At 48.8% G+C, this 14,985-nt stretch overlaps 1 protein-coding gene across 1 annotated transcript; it reads left to right on the plus strand.

Annotated features, from left to right (window-relative positions):
• Nucleotides 1–259: 259 nt before the first annotated feature.
• Nucleotides 260–13,836, plus strand: PHB (prohibitin). The gene is made up of 7 exons (XM_015409224.1): nt 260–339; nt 1,904–2,036; nt 3,316–3,477; nt 5,892–6,034; nt 7,430–7,546; nt 12,418–12,513; nt 13,518–13,836. The coding sequence occupies exons 2-7, from the start codon at nt 1,949–1,951 to the stop codon at nt 13,728–13,730; spliced, it is 819 nt and encodes a 272-aa protein (XP_015264710.1). The 5' UTR covers nt 260–339; nt 1,904–1,948; the 3' UTR covers nt 13,731–13,836.
• The last annotated feature ends 1,149 nt before the right edge of the window (nt 13,837–14,985 follow it).

Below are 14,985 nucleotides of genomic sequence, written 5' to 3' on the forward strand. Positions count from 1 at the left end.
GCGAACGAAAAGTACTGCGTATACGCGCAAAACTCTTTCATATCTTCAATATTACATTCCTGGGCTAATACCTAACACTTCTAGGAGATCCCGCAGTTCAGCGCTATCACCTTTGGTAAATAATAGGGAAAGGCCAGTACACCATTCCTTGTTTTTCTCAACGGATTAAATTTCCTCCACAGCCCCTGAGAACGACGAATCCCGTCAGGCGTTGCGGCAACTAGCCGTGAGCCAATGGCCGGCCAGTTCTGGCGCATGAGCCGTGCGCAAGCGCAGTGGGACCAGGTGGCTTGCTGGGGTTGCATGCGGAGGTCAGCGTTGCAAAGGGAGGTGAATTCGGTAAGTTAAATGGAGGCAGTGGCGCCCCTTCGCTTTGTTGTTGCTTTGGTTGCGGCCGCTGTTGGGGAGAAATAGTTGCCAGGGTTACTTTGAAGGAGTAAAAGAGGGAGGGGAATGGAGGCTGCAAGGAGGTCTTGCCTTCCCCCAGGAGGGAGCGGTGAGACACTGTACAGCGCCGTGCACAACGTTGGCCCCCCGAGGAAGGAAAAAAAATAGCAGCAGGAAAGGTGCTGGAGTGGGGTGGAAAGGGGGAGAGGAAGCAGAGGGGAAGTTCCTGGGAGGGGAGGGGCTTGGAAGTGAAGGACTGGAGGAGAAAGCTCTGGATCTTTCCATACTATGGGTGACGGGGAGACCTGGTAGATGTTCCTACACGAACTTGGGCGTGTGTGCCTTATAATGTGCTCTGACGTTCTCTGTCAGCGTTCCTGGAGCTGATAGGAAAAGGGTTCCCTGTCTGTTTCCACCCCCCTTTCTCCATGGAGCTTCGGGTAGTGTGGGTGGTGCTCCTCTCATTATCCTCCCAAGAACCCTGTGAGGTAGGCTAGGTTGAGGGAGGGCAGCTGGCCCCAAGGGCCCCTCAGTAAACTTAATGGCTGGGTGGAGATTTGGGAGCTTGGGACTCTAATCTAGTGCTCGAACTGCAGTGCCCTGCTGGCTGCCTGAACTAGCAACACTTGAAAGCCCCTTCTCTAGACAAAGAAAAACGGGGGGGGGGGACCTCCTGGTGCCAAGGCCTTAGGCAGCGGAGACAGTTCTGGATGGGAAACACAAGCCAAATGCCAGGAGGGGTGCTGTAATGAAGAGCAAGCCAAGGGTCAGTGCCGTGGAGGAATGCTCTCCGCTGCTCAGTGACCTTGCCTCACTGTCCTGTTGCCTCTCTCAGCCTGCCTGCAAGGAGAGGCAACAATGCATGGGACCATTGCTCTCATGAGAACATAAGAGAAGCCAACGTTGAATCAGGCCAATGGCCCATCTAGTCCAACACTCTGTCAACACAGTGGCCAGAAATACCAGGTGCCATCAGGAGGTCCAGCAGTGGGGCAGTGGGTCCTTTGAAATAGCAGCCAAGGGAAAACGGCAGCTCTGCAGAGGCTTTTGTGACCCAGCAAGCTGGGCTCTGTGACCAACCTGACCCACAGGCTGAAGTTTGGAGAGGTTGAAGATCTGATATGCGGGGGATGGGAAAGTCTGCTGGGGGGGCTTTACTCATCAGCCCATGAGAGCATGCCCTAATGCACACCTTTGCACCCCAGGCCTCTTATGCAGTGCCCTTTCTCCAAGAGTGTAGCTGTGTATATTGTATATTTCCTCCAGTTCTCTGAATCCTCAGTTGCTAAGAGCCCAGTTTGGGCACAGTGATCCAGAAGCATAGCCCACTGAGTTCAGTGGAGCTTCCCACCCACATGGATGCCAAAGGGCACCAGCCCCAAGCCAAACCTAAGTGGATCTAAGTAAAAGACAAAAAAGCCACCCAGCTCTTTGATTTGCAAGTCTTTTGCATCAAAGCCACTTTGTTGCTTCAGATTTTGAAATGTTACTCTACCTTTCCTGGCTGTTGTTCCAGGCGTGACAGTTCTCGGAACAGAGGAACAGGACCGAAGCGGACCGAATGGCTGCCAAGCTCTTTGAGACCATCGGGAAACTCGGCCTTGGCCTGGCTATTGCTGGCGGGGTTGTCAACTCTGCTCTTTATAATGGTGAGGATTGGAGGCCTTTTCTTCTGGCATGTCGAGTTGTTATGTAGAACAGGGCCGGATCCTGTGGTTGATTATGAGTGCCTGTTTTCACCAGAATGCTCCTCTTGGTGTCCAGTGCTGTGGGTTTTTTTAAATAGACAAGTGTGGTGGGAGTGTTGTCTCTGGGCACAGCCCTGAAGGTAACAGGACCCTTGCTCCCAGATCCTGGAAGGACCTTCCTCTGCAGCAGGGGTCCCCAACGTGGTGCCCCCGGGCACCCTGGTGACCGGCAACACCGTTTTTAGAAAGTGGGTGAGGCAGCGTGGGTTTCTTGCCCCTCAGGGCATCTGATTGGTTATGCAGAATGAAATAGTATCATTTCAGTTAAAGCTGCTACCACAGTGCTGGTTTTATAGTCTCTCGCCCCTCTCTCTAGTGTGCTTTTGAAATTATCCCTTTTCTCCCTTGCACTTGGGCTTTCTCTGTCTGAGGCTCTGCCTCCCGTGGCAGCCATTTTGTAGTTGCACTCTCCGCCCGTTGTCAGAATTCCTGAGGTGCCCATGGACTTTAAACCAGGGATGTCAAACTCATTTGTTACGAGGGCCGAATCTGACATAAATGTCACTCTGTCGGGCCGGGCCACATGTGCCATAAAAAGTAATGCCAGGTACCGGAGATACAAACGGTATAAAGGACAGCAGCTGGTAATCACCAAGTTGGTGTATCCTCACTGCAAAGCCTCATGGGCTGGGAGGGGGATGCAAAGGAAAACCCACATGGGCTGGAGAGCCCATGGACTGGAGAGCCAGCAGTGCAGCACTGGGCAGATGCTTCCATGCTGCTTGACTGCTACAGACGAGGTGGTTCTACTGAAGCTGCAATCGGAGTGGCTCCGCCCACTCTCCCCCGAGCAGCCTCCTGTTCCCTCCCTTGCACTAGTTGCTCACGGGCCACATAAAAGCCCTTGATGGGCCAGTTCTGGCCCCCAAGCCTTATGTTCGACACCCCTGCTTTAAACAGTTGAGAACCCACAACACCAGCTGTCAATTGAACCAATCAAAAAAGGCTGGGAGGGAACAGAGGTCAGTCCCAGGTGTGGTGGGGATGATGGCTCTCCAGCTCTGAAGCGTCTCTGTTGTAGGACCTCTTTGCCCACCTCTCCAGTCCTGTTCATGAGGCCCTGCTTATGGATTCCCTCAAGTCTGTTCCACTTGGTCCAGTATTCCTGGATTCCCCCCCCCCTTTTTTTGTATTCAGAGTGTATAGTTGACTTGTTTCTTCTCTGTGCCACGCTTTTCAGTGGACGCTGGACACAGGGCTGTCATCTTTGACCGCTTCCGGGGCGTGCAAGATATAGTGGTGGGCGAAGGGACCCACTTCCTCATTCCCTGGGTGCAGAGGCCTATCATCTTTGACTGCCGCTCTCGCCCTCGTAATGTTCCGGTCATCACGGGCAGCAAAGGTGAGTACTCGGGACCAGCGGTGGGCTCCGATTAATTTTTTATTTATATATTTATAAATTTGATATCTAAACCGCCCTCCCCCATACTTGGGGCTGAGGGCGGTGTACAACATTCAAAGATACAATCATAGATAGATAAATAAGTTAAAAACAGTTAAACAGATACAAAAGCCATTAGAGATGACGTCTAAAACCAGATTATCCTTACCCCAAGGGGGAGTGGAAGGAAGGAAGGCCAGGCTACATGAAGACCACTACTGTCCTCAACCATAGGCCTGGCGGAACATCTCTGCCTGACAGCCCCTGTGGAACTGAACAAAGTCATGTGGCACAGAGTTCCACCAGGTTGGAGCCAGAGCTGAAAAGGCCCTGGCTCTGGTTGAGAACAGCCAGATATTTTTCAGGCCGGGGATCTCCAGTAGATTTTTCTCTGCTGAGAGACCTGGATAGCCCAAGCTCATCAAGATCTCGGAAGCTAAGGAGGGTCTGCTCTGGTCAATATTCAGATGGGAGTCCACCACGGAAGGAGCTGCGGTGGCTCAAGTGGTTAAGACGCTGAACTGCAGGCTGTGGAAGGTCGGTAGTTCAGCAGTTCGAGACCCGAGTGTGCCGCATGATGGAGTGAGCTCCTGTCTCTAGTTCCAGCTCCTGCCAGCCTAGCAGTTCGAAAGCAAGAAATTGCAAGTAGATAAATAGGTACCACTTCGGTGGGAAGGTAACAGCGTTCCGTGTGCCTTGGTGTTTAGTCATACCGGCCACATGACCACGGAAATGTCTTCAGACAGCGCTGGCTCTTCGGCTTTGAAACGGAGATGAGCACTGCAACCCTAGAGTCGGACTTGACTGGCTTTCGAGCAAGGGAACCTTTACTTTTACCACCACGGAATGCCAGGGTAGCAACGCAGAGGCAGGCAATGGCAAACCACCTCTGAATATCTCTTGCCTTGAAAACCCTGTGGGGTTGCCCTAAGTCAGCTGTGACTTGACAGCCATCTGTGTGTGTGTTTCCATTTTTTAATTTCTGATTTAGGGCGCTAATAGGCCCCCTCTGCAGAGAGCTGCTCGAGATGGCTGGCTAGCAGAAATTACGCTGTTAAAACAGTTCAAATGAAAACGAATACGGAAGCCATTAAATGAAGCTGTTAAAATACATTTAAGAGTTTTAGGGGGTGGGGAAAGAGAAGCTGTGCCTGTGAATGTCTGTAAGCTGATGCAATAGCTAATAGCATCCCAGTTGCTTAGCCGCTCGTTTTTAGCAGCGGCACTCCACTGCCCAAGACTTCCTGAAGAAGGGCTGTCTGCTGGCTGTGTGAGTGGACCATGCGCCCAGCTGGCCGTGGTTCTTTGTGAACCTGCAAGGCCGCTCAGGGGGTGAGGCGTGCTGCCCCCTGGAAGTGCAGACTTACCAGTGGAATAAGCATCTCCCCGGGTGAGAAAGAAGAAGGGAGCTGATGACAGCCTTCTGTGCAGCAAAGCAATCAAAAACAGCTGAAGGGTTCAAAAACTTAGACTGGCCTTTAGCTTCCAGTGTTTGGGGTTCCTCGTGAGACAGTCAGGGGTCTGTTATTGAGAAAATCAGCAATGACCAGCGCAGAGCCAGTGTGGTGTAGTGGTTGAGGGTGGCGGACTCTGATCTGGAGAACCGGGTCTGATTCCCCCACTCCTCCACACGAAGCCTGCTGGGTGACCTTGGGCCAGTTACCGTTCTCTCACAACTCTCTCAGCCCCACCTACCTCATAAGGGGCCTGTTGCGGGGAGAGGCAGGGAAGGTGATTGTAAGCCACTTTGGGACTCCTTAAAGTGGAGAAAAGTACTTCCTTTGGGCTGTCCGGGTCTCTCAGCAGAGAAAAATCTACTGGCCCGAAAAATATCTGGCTGTCCTCAACCGGAATTACTTTTCTTGTTACTGCTTCCTTCTTTTACTACCTCCTGGATGCTCCACTTGTACCCTCCTGTGGTAGTGAGTGGCAGGAGAGCGTGCGAATGTTCCTAGGACACTCTCTCTGTTCATGCGCCTGGCCGGTGTCGATGCCAAGAGTCCTTTGCAATGTACAGAGGCTGTGTAGCAGGCATGTCTCCCTGGCAGACGAGTCAACATGGAAAGGACTTGTACCAGGTGAGAAATGTGAAACTGACTGGCCCAGAATGCTTCTCCCAGGTGTCCTTTTTGGCTCTGATGGCTCCTAAAGACTGCTGGAACTGGACTTGGCTAAAGGAGGAGAGCAAAATCCCTCCGGTCGATTCGATAGGCCTGTCCTCTGAAGGAAGGGTCATCCAGGCGGTCCTTCCTGGCTCGTGGCCTGGTGGTTCTCCATTTTGTCTCCACAGCACCAGAGCTGAGTCGGAGCAGCTTCCTCCTTGACCTGCAAAAGCCCACTCCTGCTCTAAACCCCCTTCTCTGCTTCTCTGGTAGATCTACAGAATGTGAACATCACACTGCGGATCCTGTTCAGGCCGGTGGCCACGCAGCTTCCCCGGATTTACATGAGCATCGGAGAAGATTACGACGAACGAGTATTGCCCTCCATTACAACTGAGATCCTTAAGTCCGTCGTGGTAAGAGGCAGGCGGGCAGGCTGGGATTCTGCGCAGCTCAGGCACTGCTAACCTGAGCCAGCATGGTGTAGAGTGCCAGGCGAGGGTCTGGGAGATCCAGGTTCGAATCCCCACTCTGCCACGGTAGCTCACTGGGAGAAGTTGGGTCAGATTCTCTTTCCTCCTCACACACATCTAGCCTACCTCACAGGGTGGGTAGGATAAAATGGAGGAGGGAGAGAATGATGTTGTAAGCTGCTTTGAGGAGAAAAAGAGGGTACAAATATCTAAACGAATTAAAAATATAGCCTGGAAGCCATCATGGCTCAGCCTGGGGCCTTAATTTAGTGGCTGTTTATCCTTTTCTCCACATCACCTGTGGCACCGGGCCTTATTTTCCCCCTCCCTCATAAACCTTCTCAGCTCCCTCCTTTTATATTGGGGTTCTTTTGAGCAACTCTTCCTACCAGTTGTTGTTAGGCAGCCTGTATTTTGCCAGTCTGCTTGAAAAGCCCCACACACCCAAAGGAGTACTGATTTACACAGAGAGTGATTAAAATGTGGAGTTCACTGCCAGAGGATGTAGAGATGGCCACAGGAATAAACAGCTTTAAAAGGGGATTAGATATATTCATGGCGGATATGTCTATCAGTGGCTATTAGCCATGGTGACTGAGGGGAACCTCCAGAGCCAGGAGGCAACGTCGGGGAAGGCCTTGGCCTGTCTGCTCTGTTGCTGGCCCTCCAGAGAAACTGGTTGGCCGCTGTGTGAGACAGGAGGCTGGACTAGATGGACTATTGGTCTGATCATCCAGCAAGGCTCTCCTTATGTTCTTATTAGGAAAGGCCTCAGCCTCTATGCCCTGTTGTTGGCCCCCAAGAGGAACTAGTTGGCCACTGTGTGAGGCAGGATGCTGGACTAGATGGACCACTAGTCTGATTCAGCAGGGTTCTACTTATGTAGCTAAAAGCACCAAAAGCTTTGTGGACACAGATTTATTTAGCCAACAGGAGTAGGAACACAGTGATGGGTCCTTCTTTGGTTCTGGAGGTAGATTGACCAAAGCCTAACAGTCCCTCAGACACACCACCTTCCCTGACCTGTCTCCTTCTTGGCTGTTTCTCAGCTTTTGTGTTTCTCTGTCCCACTCTCTGCAATTGTCCCCAGTCACTGAGGATTGTGCCTTCTCCCTGCTGTCTGTTTGGCTGTGATATGGCTATCCATATGGTGGCCTGGCGAGGCCAACAGCATCTCCATCTTCTTGGATCCAAGGGGATGAGGACAGGGCAAAGGGCACCAAGAGAGGGGCATGCTGGCCTCAAGCAAGGCCACCATACCCCTTGGGCTTGCGTGCAGTCTTGGTATGGGAGCCCTGTGGTTTTATTTTTGCTCACCTTTGTGATTCTCTGTTTCAGGCTCGTTTTGATGCTGGGGAACTGATCACACAGAGGGAGCTGGTTTCCAGACAAGTGAGCGAAGACCTCATGGAAAGAGCGGCAACCTTTGGCCTCATCCTAGATGACGTTTCCTTGGTAAGGGACTTCTTGGTTCCAGACACTTTGCTGGGAGAGAGTTGTGGAGAAGGGAGGAGAAAAGGGCTCCCTGAGGTTTTCAGGCCTAGCCTATGCAGCAAGCTGATCCAGACAGAGCTCTGAAGTAGCAGGAGTCTGTGTTATGACTCAGTCTACTAGATTTGTTTCTTTTCCGAAACAGTTACGCAAATACGCATCATGCTTGTGTTACCGCAGATGGTCTGTGTTGCCCAAAAAGAGGCTGTCTCCTGTTTCTGCTGGGGGAATTAGTGAGGAGACAAAACGGCTGTTTTGTGAGAGGGAGGTAACTAGCAGGAATCTCCACCTATGTTTTACGGGGATCCTTCCCTTTGAGAACTCTCCAATAACCAGTCCGTTGCTTAACCAAAAGGGTTGTTTTTATTAAAAGAGGAAATCCTAATAAAATGCACACATACAGAAATAAAACACATGTTAAAACATATACACAAGCAATGGAAGTACAGAGGTGAGCGGGAATAATTGGAGGGTGCTGGGGAAATTATACTCTACCTACCCAGGAGATCAGGAGTCCATGGAGCAGAGACTGTGAAGATGGAAAGTGACCCAAACAAAGTTTGGGGGTGCACGTCTGTAGGCGCCCAAGACAAGACACACAGCAATGGAGCTGAGGCCGCCTAGTTCTAGGAAAAATGGGACCTGAGGGCATGCCCATGTGACTGCCTCATAAAACAAAGAATTGCGGGATTTTGGGAATGCTGAATAGGGTTCCCAGGTATAGACAAAGGAGAACAGGAGATGTTCTTTGGAGGGGTTTTGGATGTAAAATAGGGTTTAGGCTGGAACTCTGATTGCTTCCTCCGTTGAGTCCGGTGGCTAATGGATTCCTAATTAAACTAATCAAAAAGACACAGTGCTGTTTGGTGACCCTCCGTTTGTGTTAGGTGGGAAAGAGGGGAGCTGTTATTGTGAAGAAAAAGGTGGGTATGAGGTATGGGGAAACTGGTAGGATTAATGATCCAGGTTGAATGGTGTTAGCTCTGGGACAAGGCAGGTCCATTGTCTGGCGTATGCAGATGTCAGGGTGGAGGGAGAGGCTGCAGCTGGGTCAGACCAAGATGTCACACCTTCCAGGGTTTTTGCCTAGGCATTCTGAGGCCTGATTGTCCGGGATCCATCTTGTTTTTACTTAGGTCGAGTCTGCTTGGCATATGTACTCCTGGGGTATATAAAGTGGTGGTGTTCTCCTCCGTATTGCTTCGTTCTGCTTTCAATCTGTTGTATCCTCCTGGGAGGTTCCCCAAAGCCTAGGATGCACTTTTAAAAGCCACTTACTTTGTTATTTATATCATTTTCATAGCAGCCATTGTCATGTAGCGGCTAGAGTGTCTGACCCCGGTTCAAACCCCCCAGTCTGCCGTGGAGGCTTGCTTGGGTGGGTTTGGACAAGTCACACAATCTCAGCCTAACCTACTTCACAGGGTTGCTATTGCAAGGATAAAATGGAAGAGAGGGGAATGTTGTAAGCGACTTCGTGTCCCTATTGGGGGACAGGGGAGAACGGGGGTATGAATGAAGTAAATAACTTCTTCCCTTGGCATTTTCTATATGCATGTGTCCCATTCTCCCCCCCCCTCCCCATTTTGTGTATCTCATGTGACCTCCAGCACATACTGTAAGTTGGATATGTGCAATGGGTCTTTTAAGGCAGTGATCATGCATTGCTCAAGGGTGCCACGGCACCCTCTTCCTCATTCCCAAAAACAAAGAACCAGTTCTTGGTTTCCTTCCACCCCACTGAAGCAGGAAGTGCTTCGGAAGTACCCGGAAGTTGTTCCTTTTGTATCTCTAGGGAGCACTCAAAGAACTGCCTTCCTCGTAGGATGGTGTATGGCTTGGAACCACCGATCATTGTCTGCCTTGGCCTCCATAGCGGCCATTTTGTGGTTCTCAAAATGCCAAAAGCGGCAACAGGCTTGGCAAGGTAGGGTCTGCAGAACAACACCTTGTTGTCAGACAAAAATACCCTTAATCAGTGTTTCCTCTGTGCTGAGTTAGTGTGCGCTAGCTCACAGTTTTTTTAAGCCTCCGGCTCACACATTTTGGTCTTCGCTCAGGAAGGATGACTCCAGAGCAAACTAATTTACACAGTAGCCAAATCGCTCGCTCACAACTTCAATGCCAGTAGCTCACAAAGTGGAATTTTTGCTCACAGGACTCCACAGCTTAGAGGGAACATTGCCCTTAATACAAATTCAGTCCTAGCATGTGTTCAGAGGTTTGTTTTGTTTTTTGGTTTCTGCAGTTGCCAAAGTTCTTGCTTTGTGGAACTCCTGATAACACAGTGAGGGTTCCTACAGTTTTATAGCGCACAGGTTGAAAACCAGTGACCCGTCTTGTGCAGGTCAGATGCCACCGTCAGTCATAGGAGGACCTGGCCCCTCCCTGCTCAACACTGAGGACATTGCAGTGCTGGGGAAAAGGGAACCGCAGCACTGGTTCCCATGCTTTTTGGAGTGGGACCGACTTCTAAACCTCCCTACCTTTCAGGGTGTGCTCACTAATGAGCACCACACTACTTGTCTTCTCCCAAGCATAAAATGCAGGATCCTCACACCACTTAACTTTGAATAAATTTATAACTCCTTTTTTTATGTGTATGGATATAGAGCAGCTGTCCCCAACCTTTTTGATCCTGCAGTTGTTGTTGTTCAGTCCCATGGACCAGATCACGCCAGGCCCTCCTGTCTTCTGCTATCCTCTGAAGTTTGCTCAACTTCATGTTCGTTGTATCTATGACACTGTCTAACCATCTCATCCTTTGCCGTCCCCGTCTTCTTTGACCTTCAGTCTTTCCCAGCATCAGGGTCTTCTCCAGTGAGTGCTCCCTTCTCATTGGGTGGCCAAAGTATTTGAGCTTCAGTTTCATTATCTGGCCTTCCAGGGAACAGTCAGGGTTGATTTCTTTTAGGATTGACTGCAGACACCTTTGTAATTGTGACACAGGCTGGTGGGCGCACAATCACAAAATGGCGGCCACAGGAGGCGGAGCCAACCACAAAATGTCCAGGAGCGAGGTTGTATATAACTCTAGTCGTAACTCTTCTACAGTTTGAGTAGAAGCTCGTTTTACCAGGGTGCCTTTTAATCTGGAAAGCCAGTCAGAAGCCCTGGTGAGCCAAGAGCCCCGTCTAGCCCCTGTCACTTAAGCATTGGCAGGCGCCAGGAAAGGTGCTGGCAGACACTGGGGTGCCCATGGGCACCTCATTGGGCACCTCTGGTATAAAGCGTTACTAAAAGGCTATGTTTGACAGCTGTTTTGCATGTTACGCAAAAGCAAGCCACATTTGCAGTGGAGCCTTCTCTCCTGCCTTAGCCAGTGGGTACTGAAATATTGGGGTGGGGTGGGGGGGAATGGTTACAGTTATATTCTTCAAGCGCCGTAAGACACTTTGAGGGTTTTCAAGACCGAAAAGCAGGATACAGATGAAATAATTTAGTATCCCTGGCAAAGGCACAAAGCTTAGGGTTGTGTCTACCCAGTAATACTAAGATTCAGGTCATAGGGAAACACTGAGGTTTTGATACTATAGAATAGGATCTGGGAGTGCCAAAAAAGTAGACTGAAGGGCTCCCTCTGCTGCTGCTGATGAGAAATTGTGGAGAGCAAGGTTCTGTCCTGAGGCTGCATATGTGTTATTCTTAATTAAAGCGCCGAAGCTCTCAGCATCTAATGGGCAGTCAGGTGCTGGGCGTTCTTCCAGCTCTTTCCACCATGGAGAGGACTGTGCAGCATTTACATTGGACCAAATCTGCTTTTTCACTGGTGAAAAAGAGTCACCTGTGGCCACCAAAGAGGCTCTGCTGGGTGCCATGGGACCGACATGAACAAATATGGGATGTGCACTTTTATAAGCAGGAGAATTGGGCAACAGTGAGTGAGAAAGCTGGCTGGATCCAACTCTTTTGGTAATTACAAAAGAAACCCATAATGCTGTAGGTTTCCTTTTACAGAGCTCATTTGTAGCTTTGTACAGGATGTTTTTTCCCACAAAAAAAGAATGCAGAGGTCCTGCTAGCCAACATAAAAATCACTTCTGATACTCACACACACACACCAACAACTGACGTGTCATGGGTAGTGTGTAGTCTTACATAAAGCTGTCCATCGTACAAAGCTGAGGTAAATCAATAAAGGGACATATTGAGTTTTCTGTAACTAATAGAACACTAGCTGTTTGGGCCTTTATCATGAAGAGTTCTCCTTAGAATGTCGCCTTCTCAAATGATCCAGCAGGGCCACAACCTTAGCCATCATTTGAAAAACTCAAAGCCCCCAAAATCCCTGACGGTGCAACTCATTCAAAAGAACCCATACCCAAGCTCACATTTTTACCTTATAGGTAGAAAGCTAATTTAAAATTAATAATTTATGTACCTCTAGCAAAATTTGTTAGATTGTTTTTTTTGGGGGGGGGGGATTTAGGCCTTAGAAACAGATGTTGCCAATGAAATTTTGTCTAAAGCTACATTTGAAGTAAATTTGGAATGTTCCTCAAGCAGTGACTGAGAGATTTCGAAGTAGGATTATCAAAAACTCAGTTTGCTCACACGTTCTTGAAATGAGTCCTAAATCATTTGCTGTCAGGTTAACAGTGTATGTGAGCAAATACAGTTACTTCTGGAAACTTCTCGGAAAAACCAAAGCACATTCCAAAGCCACAGCTGTGCATCTTTTGTGCCTCTGATGCGTAAATAAAACCTGCCTGTCAGATTGTGACCTTCATGGCGTAACTGTGCTTGTAACCTCGGTCATGTTTCGCCATCTTTTATGTGATGTTGATGGTATTCCTTCATTGTGACCTTTCCTTTGTTCCTATTCCTCTCTTAAGACACATCTGACCTTTGGGAAGGAGTTCACAGAAGCTGTAGAAATGAAGCAGGTCGCCCAGCAAGAAGCAGAACGGGCCAGGTTCATAGTGGAAAAGGTAAGACCACAGAGTCTTCCCAACTAGACCTGAGCAACTGTGTCAGCTACTTAGCCAATTCTCCGATTGCTTCATGGTGCTCCAAAACATATCACTTCCCTAGCACACCTTCCCCAATGTCCAAATATGTCCTTGGTATTTACCCTTATAATAAGTTTGAAAACTGGCTCAGACAGTGGTTCTCAACCTTCCGTATTATACATCCCATCAACTACTCTATCTAAGAACCTAAGTCCCAGCATGATAGAGACAAAAGTCCACTTTTCCCAAGACATGAGGACATAAAATATCGCAGAAGCACAGTGGGTAATCCTTGGCAGGCAGGACTGGCAAGAAAAAGCACATCAAGGACACCTGCTGGTGGGCAGGAGGAATGAGGGATCAGAAGAAAAACTCTCCAATGCAAGAACAAGATGCATTTCGGAGGTGCTATTGTCACAAGAAAAGAAAAAGGTGTCAGTTTTGTTTTTCCATGTGGGTGGGTATTCTGTTTGTAATAATTGTTTGGATACACTATATTTTTAATATGCTAGTTGTGATAATTTCATGCCAAGTAAAAATGTCTGTAGTCATATTTTATGTTCCTAAAGTAACAGAATGACTTTCAATTTGGAAAAGAAAAAAGTACTTTCAGAGCTGTTCTCTCACAAGCAGTTCCTGAAAGAGCTCTCCCAGCCCCACTTACCGCACAGGGTCTCTGTTGTGGGGAGGGGAAAGGAAAGGAGATTGTAAGCTGCTCTTGAGACTCCCTCAGGTAGTGTAGGGCAGGGTATAAATCCAATCTCTTCTCTCTTCTTGAAATGGACTCTCTTGCAGGTAAACCTGCCTTCCCTCCATATTCTCAAGCATGTGCCATTTCCCACAGTTCTTTATCACATCAGTTTCTTGAAACCGAGCTCTGTCGAACTGGTGGGCTGGGGAGAGGAGTTCAGGTTGTTGCCCCGTTGACTGGCCTCCTCCTGTCTGGCCAAGCTCCATGTCGGTTTCCTCCTATGTTTGCGCAGGCGGAACAGCAGAAGCAAGCAGCAGTCATCTCAGCCGAGGGGGATTCGAAGGCGGCAGAGCTGATCGCCAACTCGCTGGCCACCGCGGGTGACGGCCTGATTGAATTGCGCAAGCTCGAGGCAGCCGAAGACATTGCCTACCAGCTCTCGCGATCCCGCAACATCACCTACCTGCCTTCGGGACATTCGATGCTTCTCCAGCTACCCCAATAGGGGTCCTCTCTGTTCCTGTCCCCACCCTTTTTTTTCTACTGTCCCTTTGAAAGTAAGTTTAGCCATGCATAATCACTGAAGTTTCTCAATTTGGGGTTGATTGGGGGGGGGGGACATAAAACAGAGATTGGATTGAAAGTCCCTTAATTTCATAAAGGTAATCAATCGTCCTCTCTTTCTCTGTCTCTTCCCCTCCGTGGAATATCATTTAATAGTTCAGTACCCAGGACAGAAGCTGGAAAGGACTGGGGTGGAGCGGGTGGAGGCTAAGAGAGGGGTATCATTTGTTATATGGGATCCTATCAAGAAAAGGCCTATTTGAACAAGACTTTGCAAATCCAGTTCATTTTAAGGTCATTGAACTGTGGTTCATGCGATCCAGCGCTGGCTCATCTCTGGTCCATTGCATTATATGGGAGGAATTTGAGAGCTTCCCCTAACCAACATCACCCCTTTCCTGCCAAATTCACCATCCTACTGGTGTGTCTCTTAGCAGCATAAGAAGCTCTCTTTGCCAGATTTCTGACTCTCATTGAATGGCAGTGGAGCTGGTGTTTAATATCATTTTTAACTCTGTGTAGAGAATATGGAGAAGAGTAGGTCAGTTCTACAGATGCAATTCCTGCTTTGCCTTTTCTTTCGCGTGAGTCTCTCTTTCCTCTGGGACAAAACTCCGTGTGCCTCAACCACATTACCGGAAGGAACTGATCTCTGTTTTAGAAGCCTGAAGTTCCTGGTCTTCAGAGAAAGACAGGAGGCCTATTCTGCTGCTAATCGGATGCCGGCAGCTTTTATGAGGCTTTAAAAAAAAAATCTTCCAAAGAAGTTCACTTAGTAATGAAGATACAGGGGGAAAAAACTAGACTGTGTTAATCAACCTTTAATAAACGAACAAATAAAACATCCCCTCCCTAACACTGTGATTTTGTATTTAATCTTTAAAGTATTTGTGAACATTATTGCTTCTTTTATTTATTTATTTATTTATTTATCACACTTATACCCCACCCTCCCAGTGGGTAGATATTAGATCTGGGGAGGTTGGGATTCCTGGAGAACATTGGCAGACATGCATTTCACATCAGGATCAGCTTGCAAAGGGTCTTGTCTGAGCACTGATGCTCTCACCAGTTCTGCTTTGGCTTCTGATAGCACCATCTTGAGTGGAGTTCTACTCTTCTAAAATCATTGACTTAGAAGGATGGAGTGCTGCTAGGGATTGCACTGTAAGCTTTGCAATTGGCCACTCCCCCCC

This window comes from Gekko japonicus, unplaced genomic scaffold (assembly GCF_001447785.1).
Source record: "Gekko japonicus isolate JY-2015 unplaced genomic scaffold, Gekko_japonicus_V1.1 scaffold240, whole genome shotgun sequence".
NCBI classification, from domain to species: Eukaryota; Metazoa; Chordata; class Lepidosauria; order Squamata; family Gekkonidae; genus Gekko; species Gekko japonicus.

Coding starts and splice junctions, on each gene's coding strand:
- PHB (XM_015409224.1), top strand. CDS start 1,949: ATGGCTGCCAAGCTCTTTGAGACCATCGGGAAACTCGGCCTTGGCCTG. Junction 2,037..3,315: donor CAACTCTGCTCTTTATAATG/GTGAGGATTGGA, acceptor CACGCTTTTCAG/TGGACGCTGGACACAGGGCT. Junction 7,547..12,417: donor TCCTAGATGACGTTTCCTTG/GTAAGGGACTTC, acceptor TCCTCTCTTAAG/ACACATCTGACCTTTGGGAA.